The 22,650-nt window shown below is 32.3% G+C and overlaps 3 protein-coding genes across 3 annotated transcripts; all 3 read left to right on the top strand.

Annotated features, from left to right (window-relative positions):
- The first annotated feature begins 372 nt into the window (after positions 1–372).
- VDAC4 (voltage dependent anion channel 4) lies at positions 373–4,552 on the top strand. Its single transcript, XM_016345651.3, has 7 exons — positions 373–600; positions 1,028–1,104; positions 1,571–1,638; positions 2,530–2,640; positions 2,890–2,976; positions 3,416–3,624; positions 4,048–4,552. The coding sequence occupies exons 2-7, from the start codon at positions 1,056–1,058 to the stop codon at positions 4,355–4,357; spliced, it is 834 nt and encodes a 277-aa protein (XP_016201137.1). The 5' UTR covers positions 373–600; positions 1,028–1,055; the 3' UTR covers positions 4,358–4,552.
- A 914-nt stretch (positions 4,553–5,466) lies between these two features.
- On the top strand, positions 5,467–8,693 carry LOC107642342 (Integral membrane Yip1 family protein). The gene is made up of 3 exons (XM_021106772.2): positions 5,467–6,172; positions 7,860–7,934; positions 8,204–8,693. Exons 1-3 carry the CDS (start codon positions 5,675–5,677, stop codon positions 8,462–8,464), a joined length of 834 nt encoding a protein of 277 aa, XP_020962431.2. The 5' UTR covers positions 5,467–5,674; the 3' UTR covers positions 8,465–8,693.
- A 10,780-nt stretch (positions 8,694–19,473) lies between these two features.
- Positions 19,474–21,555, top strand: LOC107642325 (AAA-ATPase At4g25835-like). The gene has a single exon (XM_016345640.3). The coding sequence runs from the start codon at positions 19,815–19,817 to the stop codon at positions 21,411–21,413; it is 1,599 nt and encodes a 532-aa protein (XP_016201126.1). The 5' UTR covers positions 19,474–19,814; the 3' UTR covers positions 21,414–21,555.
- Positions 21,556–22,650: the final 1,095 nt, after the last annotated feature.

The following is a 22,650-nucleotide window of genomic DNA, read 5'->3' on the forward strand; positions in this document are numbered from 1 at the left end:
TATTCACAGGTTGAATGGAGAAAGAAATCAAATATAAAATAGAGTTCAAATAACTATCACTTGTACTAGATTTTATAGTTAAATCATATAAGAATTTTCAAAAATAATATTCACAGGTTGAATGGAGGTAAACGGCCCTTCCACTACTGAATTGAGATTTCAAGGTTGAAAAAGAAATATAAAAGTAATTGCATTTTAAGAAGTGTTAATTTATCTTCTCATATAATGTTTAAAATTTAAAACTATCCAATTCATTTCACACAATAAATAAAATTTGGAGTTTCGAACTTTTAATATTAATTTTTAAATAATTTAAAGTGAAAATTGCCACGTATGCTCATAATTCAATGCCACGTCAGCTGAGTGGTAGCCAGGTGGGTGTGCGTGCAAGAGTTTCAGCATTGCGTTATTGCTGTTGGGCTGCGCCTCCACACACCTCACTCTTCTGTTCTGTCAGCTGAAGAGAGAGACAAAGGGGGTTTTGGCTTTGCGGCTGAGGCAGCTCCTATTCCTTGGTAGCCGCAACCTAATCTCAATCGCAATCAATCATCTCTCGTCGGTGTATTGCGCCGACGTCGTTTTACCCTCTCTTCTCTTCTAGTAAGTCCTTTTCTTCTCTCTTCTTCCCATTCACGAAACTGGATCCTACAACTAATTACTCCTTCTCGTGTTACACATTCCACTTATCAGATTTATTATTCATTCTTTCTTTACTTCAGTTGATTTCTTGTTATTGCTGTCGTTATCTCCAAATTCGCGTTATTTTTTCTGTTATTTATTTTGGGTATTTCTTCAAGCACCTGGTGGCCTAACAAACATGTGAATTTCTATGAAACGATACTGAACTCTCTCTTGTTGAGTAGCTCTTGCCCTTTATCTTTGTACAAGGGTTGAAGAAGTTCGTGTAATTTTAGGCTTTTAGTTGTCGTGCGTTGGAATAACGCTATTGTTTTAACTGTTTTTATATTTTCAACTCTTTGTTCCTCTTAATCTAAACGTTGTCTAATCTGTTTATGATGATGTACAGGAATACATACATTTTATTCTGAACCACTATGGGTAATGGTCCAGCACCATTTTCTGATATTGGCAAAAGGGCAAAAGGTAAACTTGAACTTAACTTCATTCCACGAAATATACACATTCTTTAAGATTATTGTCCGAAGTTATTCTTTACATATAGTTGAATATATTCATGATTATCTGCTAGTTCATGATATGTTATCCCATCTTATTTCTTGTGTTGTAATTATAGTGCTTGACCACAGTGCATGAAGATTTATGGTGATATGGTATTATATTAAAATCAAATGTTTCTTGTACTCTTTCTTGAGTATGGGAATGCCTTGTACTCTTTCTGAGTACTTTAAATATTGAAATCCCTCATAATATCTCAACTCAAATATCATAACAAGTCTAGTATACATAAAGCCTACAATTCTACATGTTTGGGGACTTTAGTATCTGTCGCTTAAAATCCTTTAGATGGTTGGCTTCTTATCAACCCATGTCTAAATTTGTTATAATATACTTGTGGCATTAAGTTATGAACATTGCAATTCTTATGTAGATCTTTTGTACAAGGATTACAACTTTGATCAGAAGTTTAGCTTGTCCATCCCTAGCACCACTGGATTGGTAATGTTTATCCTTATTTCTGTTATTACTTTTTTTTTTCTGTTTAATTAGATTAATTTTTAGTTTTTCTTTTTAATTGATGCTTACTAGATACAAAATCTCATAGCTTCAATATGACATAGTTTTAATATCACATCTACAATTGTGTGAACACTACATAATTTCAATAACATGTAAGTTCATGACTGTTTATTTGATTTTTTATTTTAATTTTATTGGATTATGAAACATTTATTATTGTTATTAATTCGTTAAAGATACTCCTATTATTTCTTATTGAATGAAAAATAGTTTCACTTACTTCTATTTTTCCATTATTGTTTTTTATTTGACTGGTTGTTGGATGAAAAAAGAAAGAATAAATTGATTTAGAACAATATGCAATTGGTTTATTTTTGTCAACAAATATCTTGTTTGTCCTATCCTGTAGGAATGCAATTCTTTTTAAAAGGAATCATTGTTTCATGTATTTAAAAAAATGGATTAAATATATTAAAGTGTGGAAGACAATCGTATTGCGAACCTCTAAATAACCAATCATCTATTCCTTTGAACATGAGTATCATGGTTTAACAAATATGGCAACTCATATCTTTTTCCAATATGTTGGTTGTTTATAGTCTCATGCAGAATATCTTGGGGGTCAGCAGTCAAATATCAAATTATTTTCAACAAATAAATTTTATTAATTCATGTGTGCAAACTCTAATAAATGTGGGTATAAACTATGTTAACTCAGTGTGTAAACTCTAACAAATATAGGTTTCATGTGTGTAAACTCTTGTAAATGTATATGTAAACTATTACTGGCCAAATGCTGGCCCAAAATGATAATACTTTTGGTTTCTGTCTAACGTGCCTGATTTCAAATTCAAAATTTTCTTCTGGCAGGGCCTTATAGCTACTGGATTGAAGAAGGATCAAATTTTTGTTGGTGACATAAACACCCTTTACAAGAGTGGAAATACTATAGTGGATGTGAAAGTTGATACATACTCTAATGTAAGAAATGGAGGTCTAAATTTAATCATATGACTTTTAATAATTTATATATGGCTAGTTTTGTACTTCTGCTATTGCGTACTACCACCACCACTTTGTTGATGAGTGAATGTAACCAGAGTTCAAATTTTGTAGAACTTGTTCAGTTTGGAATGTTTATTTTAACTCTGAAATTTGTGGTCATTATGATGGTAAACTAAATATTTTATCATGTGTTATGCTAAATAATATTTTCTTATCTCGTTTTAGGTAACTACAAAAATCACGGTGAATGATATCTTGCATGGTACTAAAGCTGCTTTGAGCTTCAATATACCTGATCACAAGTCTGGGAAGGTGAATACAATCATGATTGTGCTATGTATGATGAATGACGATACTAATGCATGATTCATAGATTGAATTGGAGGAATATAGCGTGTCTTGTTGCTCCTGAAAATACTTCTGTTACATTAAATCTTTTATCTTTGAGTATTCCATTATGTTAGAAATTCGTTAACAGGTTATAGTAGCAAATATATTCATGATAAAAGCTTTCAGCTTAGCAATATTAGCAAACAATATGGCATGTTACTAATGGCAGTGATTCTCGTGTGAAGTTGGAGAAAACCATTTAATAAGATAATGCACAAAATCATTAAGTTCATTACAATATATGCATTTTCTTGAGTTTGGGGTTGTGTTAGACAGTATCTTTTTTTAGCTTAATTACATATAATAACTAGATGTACTTGGACATTCTTACAAGGTATCTAACCATTCAATATTTTCTCAGCTGTATGTACATTATGTTCATCCTCATGCTGCCATTGATTCTAGTATTGGCTTGAATCCATCCCCTCAATTGGAGGTTTCTGCTGCAATTGGCAGCAAGGATCTTTGTCTGGGTGCTGAAGTCGGATTTAACACAACTTCTGCTTCATTCACAAAATATAATGCTGGAATTGCTTTCAATAGACCAGATTTTTCTGCAGCTCTTATGTTGTAAGTTTCATTGGTACCACATCTTCCTCTGTTTTTTGAATGCAAGAATAGCTAGACAGTATTGTCAACCTTACAAGCATAAGTTAATTGAAATTTGAAAATCTCAATCAATATTTGTCAGAACTTAAATCTTTCATTTGAGAGACAAATCATATCTAGAAGATAGAAATTTCTTTCAATTAATATTCTTTGAATTTGAAAATCCTTTATCAATATGCTATACAAACCGCATATCAAGAAAGATGTAACTTATGCTTGAAGGATCTTTTGTGTTCTCAATTTTCATAGTTTTATGTTCTTAATTTTCCTTTCATTTTGTGAAGGATCTTTTGTCTAACTTTAGGATTCAAAAGATGGAACTTACCTGCTTTGATAGTTTATTTCTTTAAGATAACCAATACTAATTACTCACTATTTATGCAGGGCTGACAAAGGACAGAACTTGAAGGCATCCTATATTCATTATGTGGATCGCCCAGATGGATTAACAGTAGCTGCTGAAATTACTCACAGGTTTTCCAGCTTTGAAAACAGATTTACTATTGGGAGTTCACAGTCAATAGATCCAATTACAGTCTTAAAGACTAGATTCAGTGATGATGGAAAAGCTGCTCTCCAAGTCCAGCGAGCATGGAGGCCGAATTCACTAATAACCCTATCTGCTGAATATGACTCCACAAAAATCTTTGGTTCATCTACAAGGCTTGGTCTTGGTCTTGCTCTCAAGCCATGAATCTCCTTTGTCTAACAATCTATTCTTCTTTGGTGATTTTATCCTTCCATCTCATCGGTTTTACATTGTTTCCAAAACTCATGTTGGGTGTTTTAAGCCCTATCATATCATTATCATAAGTCAAACCAAAGGATAAATTGTATTTGTTAAATCCTCTACAGCAGGAAAGGGGAAAGAGGACCCAATTTTGAAACATTCGCATAATGCCTAGAGACTTGAGTTTTTTTTAGCAGATTTATTTATAGTACTAAAGAAGAGTACTGAAAAATCATGACTATAAGAATATTCAATTTTAACATAAATTTAAGTTATTTTTTAAAAGAATTATAGTTAAATAGTATTAAAATAATATGATTTTAAATGATATAATTTTATATTTTTTTTAATAATTTTTATCTAAATATAAATTTGAATAATTGTAATCTAAATAATATTTATTTTATTATAATCTACTTTGATACAAAATTACCAAATATAAATCATAAATATAAACTTTAATCTACAAATTTTAATCCAAATATACACTTAATCGGGAGCCAAATTCGATTATTTGATGATTATGTTTTTGGTCTTATGGTCTGAGTTTTTCTTTTTCTCTTCTTTTACTTTCATATTAGATGCCGAGTCTTCTATGCGGGTACTTCAGTTATATTTAGTTTATCATTAGTTCATTACCAAGCTAACATACAAAACCAGAAAACTACCTACATTTGCTTTTGAGGTCTAATGACACACTTTATTTATTTATTCAACTATGTAATATAAATATAAAAAGTTAAGTACTAAATTAGTTATTAATTTAAAGTTTATCTATCCTGTGTTTTAAGAGTATATACTAAATTTACAAATAAAAAAAAATTTATTAAAAATATAAAAAATTTAAAATTTAATATATTTATTTTATTTTTATTAAATGAAAATATTTAAAATTTTCTACTAATAATTAATTTATCATGTGTCGTAAGAACATAGGTTAGCTAAATCCATATATAATATATGGACTATGGTGATTAATTTTGTGTGTACTTATTCTTATTTATTTTTTTAATAACAGAGTTGAAAAAAAATTAAATTTATAATAAAAAACAAATAAAGTAAGTAATAACATTAATATTAATTGATAAAATAGGAAAGGAAAGGGAAGGGGGAGAAGGGAAGAGAAGGACGCGTGAGGCAGTGAAATTAAGCTGAAGGGAGAAGAAAAGAGAGGAGGAAGGGAAAGAAAAAGGCCATTAGAATTTAGAAAAGAAGAGTCCACTCCATCGAGCCATACCGTGCCTCTGGCGAGTTGTTGAGCTGTGTTGTTAAGAAAGAAAGATGTCACACAGCGATACGATACCCCTGCATCCATCATCCCAATCGGACATCGACGAGATCGAGAATCTCATCAACGCTTCTCCGGCCACCGTCCTCCCAGCTAGACCCCCCAGTCCCCCACGCGCGCAAATCCCCGTCTCCTCCAGCCTCCCTCCTCCTCCCCCTAAGCCCGCCCCTCCCAAGCCCCAGCCACACTCCTTCCCCCCTCCCCTTCCTCCTCCCTCCTCCTCCGTCCCCGCTCCCCCTCCCCTCCCCTCTTCCCGCCCCGAAATCGCCGCCTCCGGATTCGGCCCTGCCCCCAACACTCTCACCGAGCCCGTATGGGATACCGTCAAGCGCGATCTCTCCAGAATCATCAGCAACCTCAAGCTCGTCGTCTTCCCCAACCCCTACCGTGAGGATCCCGGCAAGGCCCTCCGCGATTGGGATCTCTGGGGCCCTTTCTTCTTCATCGTCTTCCTTGGTCTCACTCTCTCTTGGTCCGCTTCTGTCAAGAAGGTGCATTCTCTTTTTTCTATTTTCTACCTAGCTACGTTCTTTAGGAATTCAGATCACGAACATCACTTACTTGATCTAGATCTAGATTTTCGAGCCATGATTAGTTCAATGATTTAAAATGCATATCAAGCTTCTGCTCTTATTTATACCTTAGATCTGAATCTTGATAGGTTCTCGATTCCATTTCTGTGTTAATCTAACATTGAGTTTGGATGTGGAGCACCATTTTTATTGAGCTTCTATATCTATATGCTTCATAGCTCTGTATAATGCAAAATGTTAAAGGGGGATTGGAACATTTTGCTTCTGTAAATAAACAAAGTACAGACTGATTAACACTGTCTTCTTTTTCTTATTGGCCGCTTATGTATTGGTTTTAGTTTAGAATTTAGATTGCATTTTTTATCCAGAAATTACATTGGCCATTTCTTTGTCTATCTTTACATTGTAGATAATTAATTTGAGATCTGATTTTGTAGTTCTCTTAAGGTAACTTGTAAAGCATTGTATCCCATTAGATTGCTTCGGATTGGGATCGTATTTGAACAACACGGGCATCAACGCAAATATAGTACTGATTACTGAAGCTGTATTATGTTATTATTGGGTTGTCATATCAAATTAACTAATCAACCTTGAGAGCTGAAGTTAAATGTCACAGGATTCAGCCCTTCCCCTGTTATGAAACCCAGTGCTGCTCCCTGCCTGAAACATGGGATAGATATAAGAATCTGTTCCCATGTTTTTCTTTTTCTTTTCTCACCCCAGATTAAGAACTCTTGATTCCTGTAGATTCTAGTGGATCTACTAATGTATCATATAAATCACTAAATGATATCTTTTATTTAAAACTGTTCTCTCTTACTTTCAGTCTTTGATGTGTGTTAAATGATAATCAAATGTCGAGATTTCGGAACATTACGGTCTCATGTTTTCTCACGAAAGGAGATGATCCACATCCAAGGGCTATGGGACTTGGTGCTGCCTTTTCCTTTGTGCTGCTTGGAACATCCCTTCTCTTTAAATTTGTGATAGGTATAATTATGAGTTGGTGAATGGTGATTATAAAAGTCCAAAGTATCAATAAACTTGCCATCCAAATGGTATACAACTCTAAGTACAGTGTGAGTTCAGCACGACAGAGCACTGCTAGATGCTGGTATATTAAATTACACGGCTTGCATTATAAACAGAATTGTTTTCTTCTCTGCAATATGAAAAATTATATATGTATTTCTTTTGTGGCTTCCTGAAGTTAAATTTTATCCGGGAATCTATAAGTATGTTGGTGTGCTTGATATAATTAATGATCAGTCCATGCATAAATTTAACCAGTTTTATCCATATATGCCACTATACCAAACATTTAGAGAATGTCTACCACTTCAGTTTGCTTGGAATTCGGTTATCTCTGTATCAGGACTTCACATTTCTTAGTTCACTCCTTGTATACCATGTTCCACTGATTTTGGCAATTCTACCCTCTTTTCTTCATTGTAATATACATAATGTGCTGAATAATTACAAAGTGTGTTGGGTTTGTTTTAGATGTGTTCCTCCTAACATTTCTCTCTCTCTCTCTCTCTCTCTCTCTCTCTCTCTCTCTCTCTCTCTCTCTCTCTCTCTTATTTATTTTTATTCATTTATATTTATATTTATATTTATTTTTTTATTTTGCTTGTCTCAGTCTGAGGTCTTTGCTGTTGCATTTGGTTTACTTGCTGCTGGCGCGGTAATTTTGACATTGAATGTACTGCTCCTGGTACTAGTCACTTCCCTTTCTCAACTTGTCATATTTTGGGTCCTGATTTGAATTTTTCAGTTTCATATCTCAATGATGAACTTTAGTAAAACATCGGTTTTCATGTGTGAAAATGAGGATTTAGCTGTTACTTGATGTTGCCTACACTGACTGAGAAAAGGGGAAGAAGGGTGGGGGAGGGAGAGTAACCACTGTTCAAATTATATTTGGATAAGTGATGGCAGGCAAGCAAATTTTTCACTTTGATTTCATGTCTGAAAAAATTTCAGGGTGGACACATCATTTTCTTCCAGAGTCTGAGTCTGCTGGGTTATTGCTTGTTCCCATTGGATGTGGGTGCATTGATCTGTATGTTGAAGGACAATGTCATACTGAAAATTGTTGTGGTCTGTGTGACATTGGCTTGGAGCTCTTGGGCTGCATATCCATTCATGAGTTCTGCAGTCAACCCCAGGAGAAAAGCTCTTGCACTCTACCCAGTTTTTCTCATGTATGTATCTGTTGGTTTTCTCATCATTGCCATTGACTAAATGCATCAATCGGAGCCTCTGATTACTATATTCTCAATCCCATGATCAGCTTGAATCGGCTTCTAAATAGGAATTTTTGTTTACTGATATGATCAACTTTTTTTTATTCTTTTTCTTTTCCCTCTCTATTTCTTCTGTTCAATATGTTGGCTAGAATTATTTGTGACACTGAGACAGACAATTGTGTAATATTACGTGGAAGATATATATGATGGGATCATACTTGCTATGTGAATGTGAATAATGAATAGGAATAGGATTGTCATGGATGGACTCAAATAATTAATTTGTTTACTTCTGGTTATATGGTCGCAAATTTGCAAATACTGCTTATGTACTTCCGTGGCTTTCAATATAATATTCTGTTGCTCCAGTGAGATATTTATTTAGCGTAGGCTGTATGGCTGTGAATTAACTCTTCAGTTGTTCTGCAGTGTAGGAAAGTGTACACTGAATTTATCTTTACATGAATATAAAATTAAAAATGAAAATTGAAGAAAAGTAGTCTATATACTGAACTCAAATCATGCATTCATGCTTGACCGAATTCTTTTTGAGTTTTGACCACTATTATATTATGTTTATTGAATTAGTTGTTTTATTTGGCAAGTGCTCAACTTGTGTAGAGTAAGGTAGGACTATGAGTAACTTTGCGTGGTGCTTTTTTAATTTCTTTTGTATTTGTTTATGAAAATCAAATGACACTCTCCATTTTGTACTAATTGGCCAAGTTGATCTTATCCACACGGCTCATGAGGCGCAGCACTTTTGTGATAACTGCACGATTCAATTATTCTTTAACCAAAAGAATGATACCAGGACAAATAATGTTACTCAGATATATCCATTTACATAATTGTCCAAAGTTCGTATTAAAATAGTTGGGTCAGTAATATTGCTCTATTAAGTAGTATTAACAAGGACCTTGCAAGTGGCAACTAGCACCTCCAACGTAAATAGGAAGGTGAGTTTGTTGATTAGGACAATCATGATTTATGACTAGGCTTTTGTTGCTTCGCCAAACATTTATTACAAGGTTCGGTTGCTTGTTTGCTTTAAATTTTAAAATGAAAAACTCCATTGAAACGCAATTCCATAGTCACATTCAATCAGACAATAATCATATACATGTTGGAATTTGGCAACCGAAAAAAGCCTATAAAAGCTTCAATAATTAGGACTAGTAGGGCATGATGGAGACGTTAGGGCATTCATTGTCTCCCTAATTGTACATTGGTAACGGCGTTTCAACAGTTCATAATAGCATTCACTCATTTCGCTTTTGATTTTGATAATACTCAGTTGGAGAAGTGCAATGCAAAGGAGTCTAATAATGATTGTACATAGAGCTATGGCCAGCAAATTTTGCAATTGGAGAAGGTTGCCAACTTTGTCGTATGTATGATTATGAACAAAATTTGATTCTAATGGGTCTATTTATGTTGACACGTTAGTATTTAATGGTTGCAAATTAGTTAATATAACCATCGTGACGCGCGTGCTTTGTTTCCTTTCCTCACCGACTAGGAAGGACCATATGTACCAATTTATAATCAATTATCAAATCAATATATAGGATCCATTGCTTGGAGGGTCACCATCAATAATCAATTCGTCTTTATATATTCTTAGCTGCTTCTTCTTCATAGTCATAGATGAATATGATTGTTTCAATTTATAGTCTCATATACGTACATTGGTCTTTCGGACGGAAAATAAATGAACTCCATAGACACACACATACATCCAAGTCATATTATCATAGCCTTCCATGTTCGGTTTGTAGGGTCAAATAATGACACCACAAAATATAACCGTAGTTGGCATGTTATATAGATTCTTCTTACGGTATCATCATTTCGTTTCTTTTGTTTTTAACCTAGCTACTAGCTATTCACGTTTTGATATGACCGTATTTCAACGGATGGATATGGTTATTAGGGGAAGGAGGTAGCTGAGATAGCTCTGATTCTGAATCATGAAAGTAGACCTATACCTAGGCTTAATAATAATATACTATATTTATCAAAAAGGTTACAATACATGCATGATGCATTCTATAGTAACCAAATTACTTGTCTATTTACTCCATTCAACCAGTAATTATTGATTACGTACTCCAAGTGTAGCTGCTTAATTTAATAGTACCTTTAGTCAAACGTGCAAGGAAAGGACACACTTTACATAGTACATACTACATACATTCGAGCATTCATATGTTCAATGCAAATAATTCATCTTCTGATGAACAGATTGGTGATCTAAATATTCTCTTAATCACTAACTAAAATAATAATAATAATAATAATAATAATTTGTTGGTTTTTAAAGTTTAAAATATCGAGAGTATCTAGCTTTTTTTTGTTTCAATTACATATTAGTATTTTTTTTTATAATAATAATTTTTTTACAATTTTACACTCCTCCTTTCTAATTGTTACACCTGTCTAACTTTAAAAATGTTTCTTCAAAGTATCGAAAAATGACTATAGACGGCCAAATTCAGATAACTATGCATACCATACATGCCAATAGGGGTGCACATGGGCCGGGTGAAGCCGGGTTTGATGTGACCCAGACCCGGCCTGAAATATATACCGGGTCTATTTATTAGACCCGAACCCGACCCTAGACCCGATGAAACCAATACACTTTCGGGCCACAATTATACCGGGTGAAAACCGGGCCGTTAACATTACATTACGTTAATACCTTCATGTAAGCTAGCATGTAAAAATATCCAAATTTCAAAGACTCCAACCATTATTTAACATGGTAAAATTCACTTAGAAAAATATAATAAGAACCAACCCTTCTTCAAAATTAAAGCATAACCATAATCAATACTAATATTGTCTAATAATACCAAATATTTAAATCAATACAAATAACACAATATTATGCATTAGTCTAAAGTCTTATGCATTCTAAATATAAAACATTAACTTATAGTCTTATGGATTTGGATCCTCTAAAGTTTGAATTTCACTTTAGAGAGTAAAGTATGATCTCTCACCATTGATTTCATAGGTGGGACCAATAATAAATATGAAAGAGAAACTATTCAAGGATAGAAGATCACACTTTACTCTCTAAAATGAAATTCAAACTTTAGAGGATCCAAATCCTAGTCTTATAATGACTAATAACACAAAATATTAAGATTTACAATACTTAAATTCCATATAAGAATAGTCATGATCCATCACTAATAACACAAAATATTAATTGTGTATGATGACCGGGTCACCGGGCCGACTTCGGGTGACCCGAGCCATGGCCCGGACCCGACCCGAAATAATGACCGGGTCTATTTTTGAGACCCTTACCCGGCCCTAAACCCGATGAAATCACACCAAATTAGCCCCAAAAGTGTTCGGGATCGAGCCGGGCCTTCGGGCCGGGCCGGGTCTGTGCACCCCTACATGCCAAACAAATTCACAACCAAAAAATAAATGGTGAATATATTCAACATCCTTATTACATAATATACACACTATCTTTCGGATTAACAATTCCGAATCGACACAATCTTTCCTTTATATTCACTTTACCTATCAAAACAAACCAAACAAATAACTCAACTCTTGGAAAAACTAAGCATTTCCAAATAGTTTTTGTGAAACTGTAACTTGTTACGTTTTCCATAAACATTTCTGCCTTCAATACCTATACAAATGAGTTAGTAGAAAATACGTATTGTCTATCAAACTTCTACGTAACTCTATCATCTCTATCAACACCTAATTTTATCTGCCTCAAAGTGTTATGTAATTGATTCACTAATTCCAACTTCCATTGGAATAGCTTTTGTCTCTATTATAAGTTTTAAATCCACTCTAATCCATCTCAAAACCCACCAACTCAAATGCCAGATCTTTTTGGATTGAAACCGAGAAGAACTTTAGAAACTTTTTCTTCAGAAAACCACCATTTAGCCCGACATCCTCCAAGAATTGAATTATTTTACCATCACCAATTTCCATGGACAAACTAGTTATTATCTTGTCTCTTACATGTTGCTCCTTAATCTATATCTGACAAATATCTTTTTATAATTCCTCTCTAATAGATAAAATCTGTGTGGATAGTAATTCATTAAGATTGAGGTTATTGCAAGAATATATTACCTTTTTTCTACTATAGACATTTTTTTTTTTAAATCTTTATTATCACTTAAACAAAAATGTTGTATTACAAACTATCGCATTTTCAACTCCTAAATCATCTAACTTTTTTCAGAACCTGAACCACTTTTCATTTCACTAAAATCATACCATTCCTACCAAATAATATCATATCTTTTAACTGTTTTAGTAAAAAAATAATAATGTTAACACTATAAATATTATAAGTATACACTCCGCATATCTTTTTTATCTTTATTTATTCTTCGCCTGCCACTTCTATTATGAACTAATGTTTGTTTCCAACATAAGCAATTCATTTAGTATAAGGTTACTTTTAGGACTATAACAGAAAAAACAATAAAGCAGCATCTCTTAAGTCTAAAGTAAGAGAATGGAAGGTAGCTACACTTTGATTGCCAGGATGCTCCAACAAAAAGAAGGGAAAAAAAACAAAGAATACAAGAAAGAAACTCTGTAATTTATTCCTTTGTTTATAATCCAATAAAAACTCTCCAACGTTGAACGTTCTTCGGAGGATTCTCCATAAAAATACGTCTTTTTATAAAAATATTTATATGTTTCTATTATTATTAGACGTATTAATAAATTGATTATTTTTAAATTTTTTAATAAATTAGAATAAAATCAATCTTTTTATAATAATAACAATAAATCTAATTGTTAAATTATCAGATTTGATCAAATCGATCAATTTACATAATTTACTGTATCATAGTTTTTTTTTTGTTCTTTTTTTAAATAAAAATTAGGGATATATTTATCTTTTTATCAAAAAATTTAAACATGATTTGATTTAGATTGTGTAAATCGGTCGAAACAAATCGGGTCTAATAATTATAGTGCGGACAATTGAATTTATTATTGTTGCTATAATAAACCGATTTTATTCTGGTTTATTAAAAAATAAATTATTAACCAATTTAATAAAAATATTCAATAATGTCATAACACATGTAAACGTCTTTAAAAAAAGATATTTTTAGTGTCTTTATCGAAGTGGTCTGCACATTCTTTATATGAAGAATTTTTTTTTCTCATTAGCTATTAAATTGTAAAATTTAATTTTAACATGTTATAATAACTTATAAAAACTTTACTTTCAAATTGTTAATTTTTTTTATAAATCCCATCTTTAAAGTGGCTAAACAAATATTTTTTTTATAAATATATTTTTTATGTTTTCATTAAAATAGGTATTTTATATAAAGATAATAATTAAAATATAAACAAGTATTATATTAAACAGTTTAACAATACATATTAAATTATCTAAAAAAATAAGATACCAATAATTATAAAAAATAAATTTAATTTTAATTCACTTTTAATTATTTTTAATATTATTTTAATAAAATTAATTATTTTTTATATTAATTTCGTAGATAATCATCTAAAAAATTTAATAAAATATTTTATATTTTTAATACAGAATTATCTAATTGTATATGTCTTCACTAAAAACAAAGTTCATTTCACACACACACGAGATTAGTGTATATGGTGATAATTGTTTGATTTAGCGTAGGAATGAACAGAGAGTACGGAAGGCGCAGAGGCAGGGGCAGGGGCAGAGGCAGAGGGCAGTGATCACTCATGACTGCGTCACCCTACTGTGGTCTCTGTTGAGTAACCATCTCTCTGGTTTTACGTGATGGTGAAATTTCGTACGGCAATTCAAATAAACAATGCTAAGAAAGAGGAGGGTGGTGGTGGTGGTAGTGGTGGCAGTTGCAGAATCAGAGGCAGAAAGAGTTTGCTTTACGTAATGTGTGAGCCCTTTTTTAACTTTACTTGCATCTCTCTCTGGATCTTCTCATAGATGCTATTCTCTACCTCCCATTACGCCAAACCATTCTCATCTAATTGCAATTGCAATTCCTAAATTACAAACATTTGATTTCATATACTTTTTCTCATCTAAGATATTCACTAAAAAATTAACAATATAAAAATGTTAAAAGTTTCAATAAAGTTTTAGGACATTTTTTCACTTGCTTTTTTTCATATATAAATGGCAAAGTTGGGCACTTGGCACTTGGCAGAGACAGAGAATCCACCCGTCTTTTTTATTTTTTATTAAAAATATTATTTATATACTAAAATTATTTATTAATATATTTATATATAAATATATATGTAATTTAATTTATTTTTAATATATATTTATATTTTAATATATATTTGTAATTGATTTTGATGTATATAAAAGATGGTTGTTTTTTTTAATATTAGAATTTGAATCTTTTAAATTTTGAAATTTTTTTTTAACAAATAAAATATAATCTTTTACCATTTATTTTATAAGTGAGACTAAAAAAATATAAAAAAATTTATTTAAAAGTGAGAGATAATATTTTATCTTTTAAAATTTAAAGAATGTAAATTCTTAATATTATGATTGATCTACAGTGCGTTATGATACAAGATTTTGAACCTATTATTTTAACCAATATCAATAAGAGACATTCTACAGTATAGATTGAAATGGTATAGAGAGAGAATATAATTCCTTTTATAGTTATTTTTTATTATTTTATTATTATTTAAAATATGGGTCTTATTTTTATTAATCTCTCCTTCATTTTATTAAAAGAAAAATCTATAAACTTACATTTTTATCATATAATTCACCTATCATTAAAGGCATTAATATATTATCAGCCAATCGGAACAAATTACAGAAGAGAGAGAACTAGGGAACGTTATTGGGTGGTGTTATTATATTCCTGCACATTCAATCGGGGCCTTGGCCTATGTTTATCTATCGCTTATTATTTTTTGTGTGGGGGAGAGCTGAATGCATCTCACAATGATGGGAGAAGAGATGAATTTTTCATTGCTATGGTGTGAACAAATTGGTCCCTCCGATTCGTTTCATTTTTAAAATCAACAATCACAAATCGGATGGTCCGATTTGTGTTTTTAAAAATAAAAAAATTTTTACTGTTGAAATCGGACCGTCCGATTTCTATTTAAAAAAATAAAAAAAATAAAAAATACAAAACGGACCATGCGATTTGTAGTTTTTTTTTTTATCAAACAAATCGGACCCTCCGATTTTAATAGAAGCACATATGATTTTCCTGTAATTTCGTTATTAATGAGCTAGCTTAGCATAAAATTTGGAGAGAGGCTAAAATTTAATTTTTGAATATAAAAAAGTTAAAAATAAAAATTTTAAAGGAAATTAATCAAAATTTATACATAATTTATAAACAAAAATTTAAAATTTAGGAGGAGACAATGTCCCCTAACCAATGAGAGGCTCCGCCCCTGTAATGAGCCAAGCATATTAATTAATTTATACACGCAATTAAACAATATATAAGAAAAAGATGAAAGTAGGAGAAGGCACAATTATTAAAACTTTTGACAGATGCATGGAGAGTTTCACTATTTGAATTATATATTAAGTTATTTTTAGATGGAATTTAAAGCCTCTGTATGCTCCCTTTTCTGAAACATGTTAGAAACACCTACGTTGAATATAATTATATTTAATAATTGCTTTCTATTTTTAAATATCCTTTTTAATCCCATAAATATCATTTTGTCTCTTCTGCCCCCCTCATGCCATGTATATACAAGGTAAATTGAGCTTAAATAATTATTTAATAAGAGAAATTAAAAAGAAAGTAATATGCATATTTAATTTAATAAGGGCACTTCATATTTCTTATTTTTGATATTAGGTTGATAATGATATCTTTTTGAATTGTGAACGCTTGAAATGTTATTTCTAAATATAGAATCATTTAATTTGAGGTATAAAAAAAAAATTAAGATATAGAAATTGAATCTTTTGTTAATAAAAATATTATTTTTTAATCTATTTATGAATAATACATATATTAATTATAATTGTAAATTAAACTATTTTACATTAAATGATTTATATAACAATTTATTATCATAAATGTTAAATTAAATAATTTATTATTATTTTTAATTTGAAATTAAATAAAAATAAAATAAAAAATATTATTTTATTTGAACTTTAGGATTTGATAAGTGTCACACTCAAATAAGTAATAATTTTAAGATTTTGGTCTTTAATACATATTTTCGTAATTTTTTTTTCCATAAAAAGAGTTGTGATTTCGCCTAGAGATTAAAAAATCTTTGGTTGAAAAAAAAAATCAACCTCTCTTAATCATGCTTACGAATTAAGAAACGTTTTCGCATTTAAATATTTATTTTTTAATGATATAACATAAAGGAAAAGTATAGGTAACCAAGTGCGTAATCAGCCAAGAATTAAATTACACAATTAATTATAATTATTAATAATTAATTTTAAATTTTTTAAATTCAAAATTTAAATAATTAGAAACTAATTAAGTAAACCTAATTAAAAACTATAAAAACCTTCTCTTTCCACATTTGTAATACAAAAAATTCGAAAAATACATTAAAAAATATCTATTTAGTATGAAAAAGAAACATCATAATGCTTAGCAAAAGAAATATCTATATATATCAACTTACTTTTGTTAAGACGGGTTTCGAGATCCAGTTTATTAGAGAGTTGACAGAAGTTGGCTGGACCCTAGTTGATTCCCTAGCAGAAGTCTAAAATATATATATATATATATATATATCACTCATCTTATTAAAAAATAAAATCCCATGTTATGCTCTCAAGAATGAAATATATAGCCTCGAAACCAGACCAATATTCGATTGAAGGAGAGGCTGCCACCCAATCCCTCCATCTTGATTCTTTCAGTTAACTATTTCCTCAATCTTTTCTCAACCCAATGAAGCAACCACATTAATTATTAGTAATTTTTAATAACAAAAAACAATAATATGATATGATGACGAAAAAAGCAAAGTGTTTGACATGTGAGGCAAGAGGGTGGTGGGGCCATATTACCCTCCACATTCGAATCTACTATTTAGGCTTTTATGAAGAGGCCCTATCCTAATCAGATTTTCATTCATAATTTAGTCTTGCAATGATAACAATTCACACCAACACTCAAAAAATAATTCACAAAGCACAGATATCCACATGGATTAATTACCAGTTTTGAATTGCAACATAACTCCACACTTTCAACCTGCATGAGTTTTAAATCCCATTCCACCGCTGACATTATGGCATAAACGAAACTAAACTTTAACATAATTAATCACATACATCAAAAAGCTATATGATAGTATGATGCTCTATATGATATGATGGTCTATTCTATTGTGCCTGCAATACTCACATGCATGCACGACATTTCTCTATCAGCATCAGCCACTAAATTTAACATTAAATTTTTATTGTTTATTTTCCCTCTGTGGTTTCCAATTTTGTGCACATATTTTCACCCCTTACTTGTTGCACATGTTTATTACTGTAGCAACAGACCTGCAAACAAAGCACAATTTTTAACCTTTCCTTTACAACTTAGTTCCTTGTCCAATTTCAATTAATATAATGTGTTCAAAATTAATAGAGAAAATACTCAGTTTGGTCCCTGAAGTTATACTCGAGTCTCAATTTAGTCCTTGAAATTTTAATTGTCTCAATTTAGTCCTTGAACTTTTCAAATTTTAATCACGTTAGTCCTACAGTGATTTCCTGTCACAGAGTCAATTGAAAAGTTTAGAAAATAGATTGAGACAATTAAAATTTTAAAGACTAAATTAAAGTTCGAGTGTAACTTCAGAAACCAAATTGAGTATTATCTCAAATTAATATCACATTTTTCAGGCATCCTCGTCATCCATCTCTGGCAGCAAAATTGATACTACAAAAATAATAAACAAAACTTTCCATATTAGTGTAAGGGGGGGAGAATCATTAGAAAAGCTATGTAAAAAAAAAAAATAAAAATGATATGAGTGGGTGGCTGGCTCGAGTCCAGCACCCAACCCAATAGATTAGGGCCCCATCTCTGAAATCTTGATAACCCAAACTCCAAAACTCTTTTTGTTTGTTTCCTCTGCTTCTGTTTTACTTGTACTTTCATTGGCCCACTCACTCCCTTCCATATCAAAAATACCTTCATTTTCTTCATCTGAGCCTTTGCCTTCCCAGCAGTCATTCTATTTAAAGCATCCAATACCAATATTTTGTTTTTACCAATTTATTCATATCTCAAAGACTCAAACACTTGATAACCCACATTGACACTCACATCATCATTAGTTATTTTTGTAATTAAATTAATTAAATCTCTTTTTTGTTTTTATCTTTGTCTTTTTTTTTTGCTAAAATTTTCAATTATTAATTTTTAAGTTATTGAATCAACTTAATTAAATTTAATTACCAAATTTAATAATTTTAATAGTTGATCTCAATTATAAAATATATATATATAATATATTAATTAAAATCAACGGTTAAGATTATTAGAACACTAGTATTTCGAATATATTTAAAAATTTTCCTATAATATTACTACCAATTTAAAACCTCTTTATTACAAAAAATAAAATTTGGTATATAACTCAAAAAAAATTAACTACAACTCAACAATAGTCTTCTTTTAGTCCCTATTTTTTGTGCAAATTTTGTTAGGAAATTAACTTTTTTTTTTTAAATTAACATTTAACCTCCAACATTTATTTATAGGTGGAAACTCAGTTGCAGTCGACTTCATGTGAAGTTGTTAGTTGAGAGTGGTTAGATGAAAATTTAGTCAAATCAATCAAATCATTTAACAGTTATCTGTTATCAACTTCACCTAAAATCGACTGCATCTGAGTTTTCATGTTAATATCTAAACAGGAATTAAGATTTACAATGATGAAATTTCTTAAAAAGTTTTATACAATAAATACGTTTAAAGACACAACCGGAAATATTTAGGAAACGATTTATTTATTTAAGTTTCTACAATAATGTTAAATTAAGAAAAATGCATTATTCCCATTCCCATGCTTTTGCCACAAACAAACATGGCCTTCCCCCACAGGTTCTCCACTTGAATTGAATTGAATTCAAAACCCCATCCACTCTGTCTATAAATACACCCAACACCACTTCCATAAAATTACACTTCACACCACACAACACAACTACAACACAACACCTTCATTCATCTCTATCTTAACTCTTAACTTGATCTCTCTTTTTTCTTCTCTCTCACATCATCTTCCACTTCTCTACTCTCTTGTTTGTTATTAGTTATCAGCAACACAAAAAACACAAGAGAGGGAAAAAAAAAAGAAAAAAAAAGAAAAGAAAAGAAATAGAAATGAAAGAATATTGGACCTCTTTAGCATCGGTTCTGGGGGTATTCGCTTTCTGCCAAACCATACTCCAAGCGGTGTTCCCACCGGAGCTCCGTTTTGCCACCGTGAAGCTCTTCAACAAGATCTTCCACTGCTTCTCCTCCTACTGTTACTTCGACATAACGGAGATCGACGGCGTCAACACCAACGAGCTCTACAACGCCGTCCAGCTCTACCTCAGCTCCTCTGTCTCCGTGACTGGCAACCGCCTCAGCCTGACACGCGCCCTCAACTCCTCCGCCTTCACCTTCGGCCTGGCCAACAATGACACCATCTCCGACACCTTCAACGGCGCCACCGTGCTCTGGGAACACGTGGTCACCCAGCGGCAATCCCAAACCTTCTCATGGCGGCCCTTGCCGGAAGAAAAACGAGGCTTCACTCTCCGAATCAGAAAGAAAGACAAACCCTTGATCCTCAACTCTTACCTGGACTATGTTATGGAGAAAGCAAATGAGATAAGAAGAAAGAATCAGGATCGGTTGCTGTATACGAATTCCAGAGGCGGTTCTCTAGATTCCAGAGGCCACCCTTGGGAATCTGTGCCGTTCAAGCACCCAAGCACCTTCGATACATTGGCTATGGACCCTGAGAAGAAGAAAGAGATCATGGAGGATCTTCAGGATTTCGCCAAAGGTCAAGGATTCTATCACAGAACTGGCAGAGCTTGGAAGAGAGGCTACCTTCTCTACGGCCCTCCCGGTACCGGAAAATCCAGCATGATCGCCGCCATGGCCAATTACCTTGGCTACGATATCTATGATCTTGAGTTGACCGAGGTTCATAACAACTCTGAGCTCAGGAAGCTTCTCATGAAGACGAGTTCCAAGTCCATAATCGTCATTGAGGATATTGATTGTTCTATCAACTTGACGAACCGGAAGAAGAGCAACAATGGCGGCGGCGGGGCTTCCAGGAGTTACTATGATTCCGGTGATATACGCGGCGGCGGTGGGGGTGGCGGTGAAGATGGCGGGAACTCGATTACTCTTTCTGGGTTGCTGAATTTCACTGATGGGTTGTGGTCTTGCTGTGGGAGTGAAAGGATCTTCGTTTTCACGACGAACCACATTGAGAAGCTTGACCCTGCTCTCTTGAGAAGTGGAAGAATGGATATGCATGTTTTCATGAGCTTCTGTTCCTTCCCTGCTCTCAAGATTCTTCTCAGGAACTACTTGGATTATGAGGAAGGCGACTTGGATGGCCATGTCTTGAAGGAGCTCGAGATGGTGGTCGATATGGCCCGAATGACCCCTGCTGACATCAGCGAGGTTCTCATCAAGAACCGCCGCAAGAAGGAGAGAGCCGTCGTTGAGTTGTTGGACACACTCAAGATCCGAGCTGAGAGGAATAACAACAATGCCAGCAATGGCGGAAGAGCAGTCAGAAGGGGAAAAAATGATGATGAAGATGAAGAAGAGGAAGAAGAACAAGAGAAGAGGGCTCTCGATAGTGAGAGTCCTAAGGAGGAGTCTGAGATTGAGGACAATTGCAACAAGGTGGAAGATGAAGATGAAGAAGAAGAAAAAGAAGGAGATGGAGAAAAAGAGAAGATTAAGTGATGATGGTAATGTTGTTCTTCTTATTCTACAGTGACAAAGATGAGTTTCACATGTTACAGAACAATATTAAGCAGCATACACTGTAATCTCAAGTGTAATTGATTATATTTTGAAAAAAAAAATGAAATTTATGGTGAGCTAATTACAAGACATATCAGATAGAACTAGAAGAATGAAAAAAAAAAAAGGAGCATGGAAAGAAGCAGCAGCAATTGGGGCCTCTAATTCTAAACATGTCACATACTCCTGTCTTTCTTTATTAATTAAGTTTTGAACTTTTGATTTTGAATAATAATAATAATAATGGAGTCTTACATAGACATATATGTTGTCGGGGAAGTTTATCTAGAACCAGTTTAGTAGTTGGCACTGCACTAAGAAATTATGAGTTAATTTGCATATTGTTTTCCTTAATTAGTTAAGATTTAATTAAAATCTTAATAATTAGTCTAGTAAGGAAGGACTTTACACCCTGACATGCTTGGGTAGCCAGCTGGGATGTTGGTGAACACCTGGGGTGCACATGGTTAGTGTGTTGATGAGATGGGTAGGGAATATCAGTAATAAGTAGGGTACCACAAAAATACCCAATTGCCCAATACCTTATGTTCAATTCAATTCAATTATACACTAATTAATGTTTTATTATCATATGGGTTGTGATATGATATGAGAAATTCAGAATTATATAGTTCCCCTTCCCGGTGAAAAATGGCAAGTTCAGGTATATTAAACTTTTTAACTTTAAAAGGAAAAGCTCAGAATAATTCAGACTATAGATTCTTTGGGAAAATTATTTGGAGTGCAAGGAAAGTTACCTATCTAGTAACAGTTTTTACTGTGACAGCTTACGCAGAAAATTGGCAGTGATTGAGATTTGATGTACTATTTGTTTTCTAGTGACAAGAAAATGATTTCTGTTAATTATGTGAAATTAATTGCATAAAAGAATTATTGTGCTTGAGTTCGTCATGTATCGTGATTGATGTAATGTTAATATATTCATGAGAACTTTTTTTAATTTCTTAATTCAAGTTGGCCTTATGTTTCCGTGTCTGATTGGATATATTGATACCGTTAACCTCTAATATATTACAATAATTAAGAACAACAACTATTTCTGAAAAATTAACTGTGCGAGTGGATAGGATTACAATTTTACAATACAATACAAGGTTGCTTTTATGAACTATGGGCTGAGCTGAGATAATTAATTATTAAGTGGTGAAAATGGAAA

Source organism: Arachis ipaensis, chromosome B1 (assembly GCF_059453495.1).
Source record: "Arachis ipaensis isolate K30076 ecotype BB chromosome B1, ASM5945349v1, whole genome shotgun sequence".
In the NCBI taxonomy this organism is placed as follows: Eukaryota; Viridiplantae; Streptophyta; class Magnoliopsida; order Fabales; family Fabaceae; genus Arachis; species Arachis ipaensis.

Bases quoted from the DNA above. Each gene is read 5' to 3' on its own strand.
- VDAC4 (XM_016345651.3), top strand. From the start codon at position 1,056: ATGGGTAATGGTCCAGCACCATTTTCTGATATTGGCAAAAGGGCAAAA. The intron at 1,105-1,570 runs GTAAACTTGAAC...ATTCTTATGTAG, and splicing joins TATTGGCAAAAGGGCAAAAG to ATCTTTTGTACAAGGATTAC. The intron at 2,641-2,889 runs GTAAGAAATGGA...ATCTCGTTTTAG, and splicing joins AAGTTGATACATACTCTAAT to GTAACTACAAAAATCACGGT.
- LOC107642342 (XM_021106772.2), top strand. From the start codon at position 5,675: ATGTCACACAGCGATACGATACCCCTGCATCCATCATCCCAATCGGAC. The intron at 6,173-7,859 runs GTGCATTCTCTT...TGCTTGTCTCAG, and splicing joins GGTCCGCTTCTGTCAAGAAG to TCTGAGGTCTTTGCTGTTGC. The intron at 7,935-8,203 runs GTACTAGTCACT...AAAAAATTTCAG, and splicing joins CATTGAATGTACTGCTCCTG to GGTGGACACATCATTTTCTT.
- LOC107642325 (XM_016345640.3), top strand. From the start codon at position 19,815: ATGAAAGAATATTGGACCTCTTTAGCATCGGTTCTGGGGGTATTCGCT.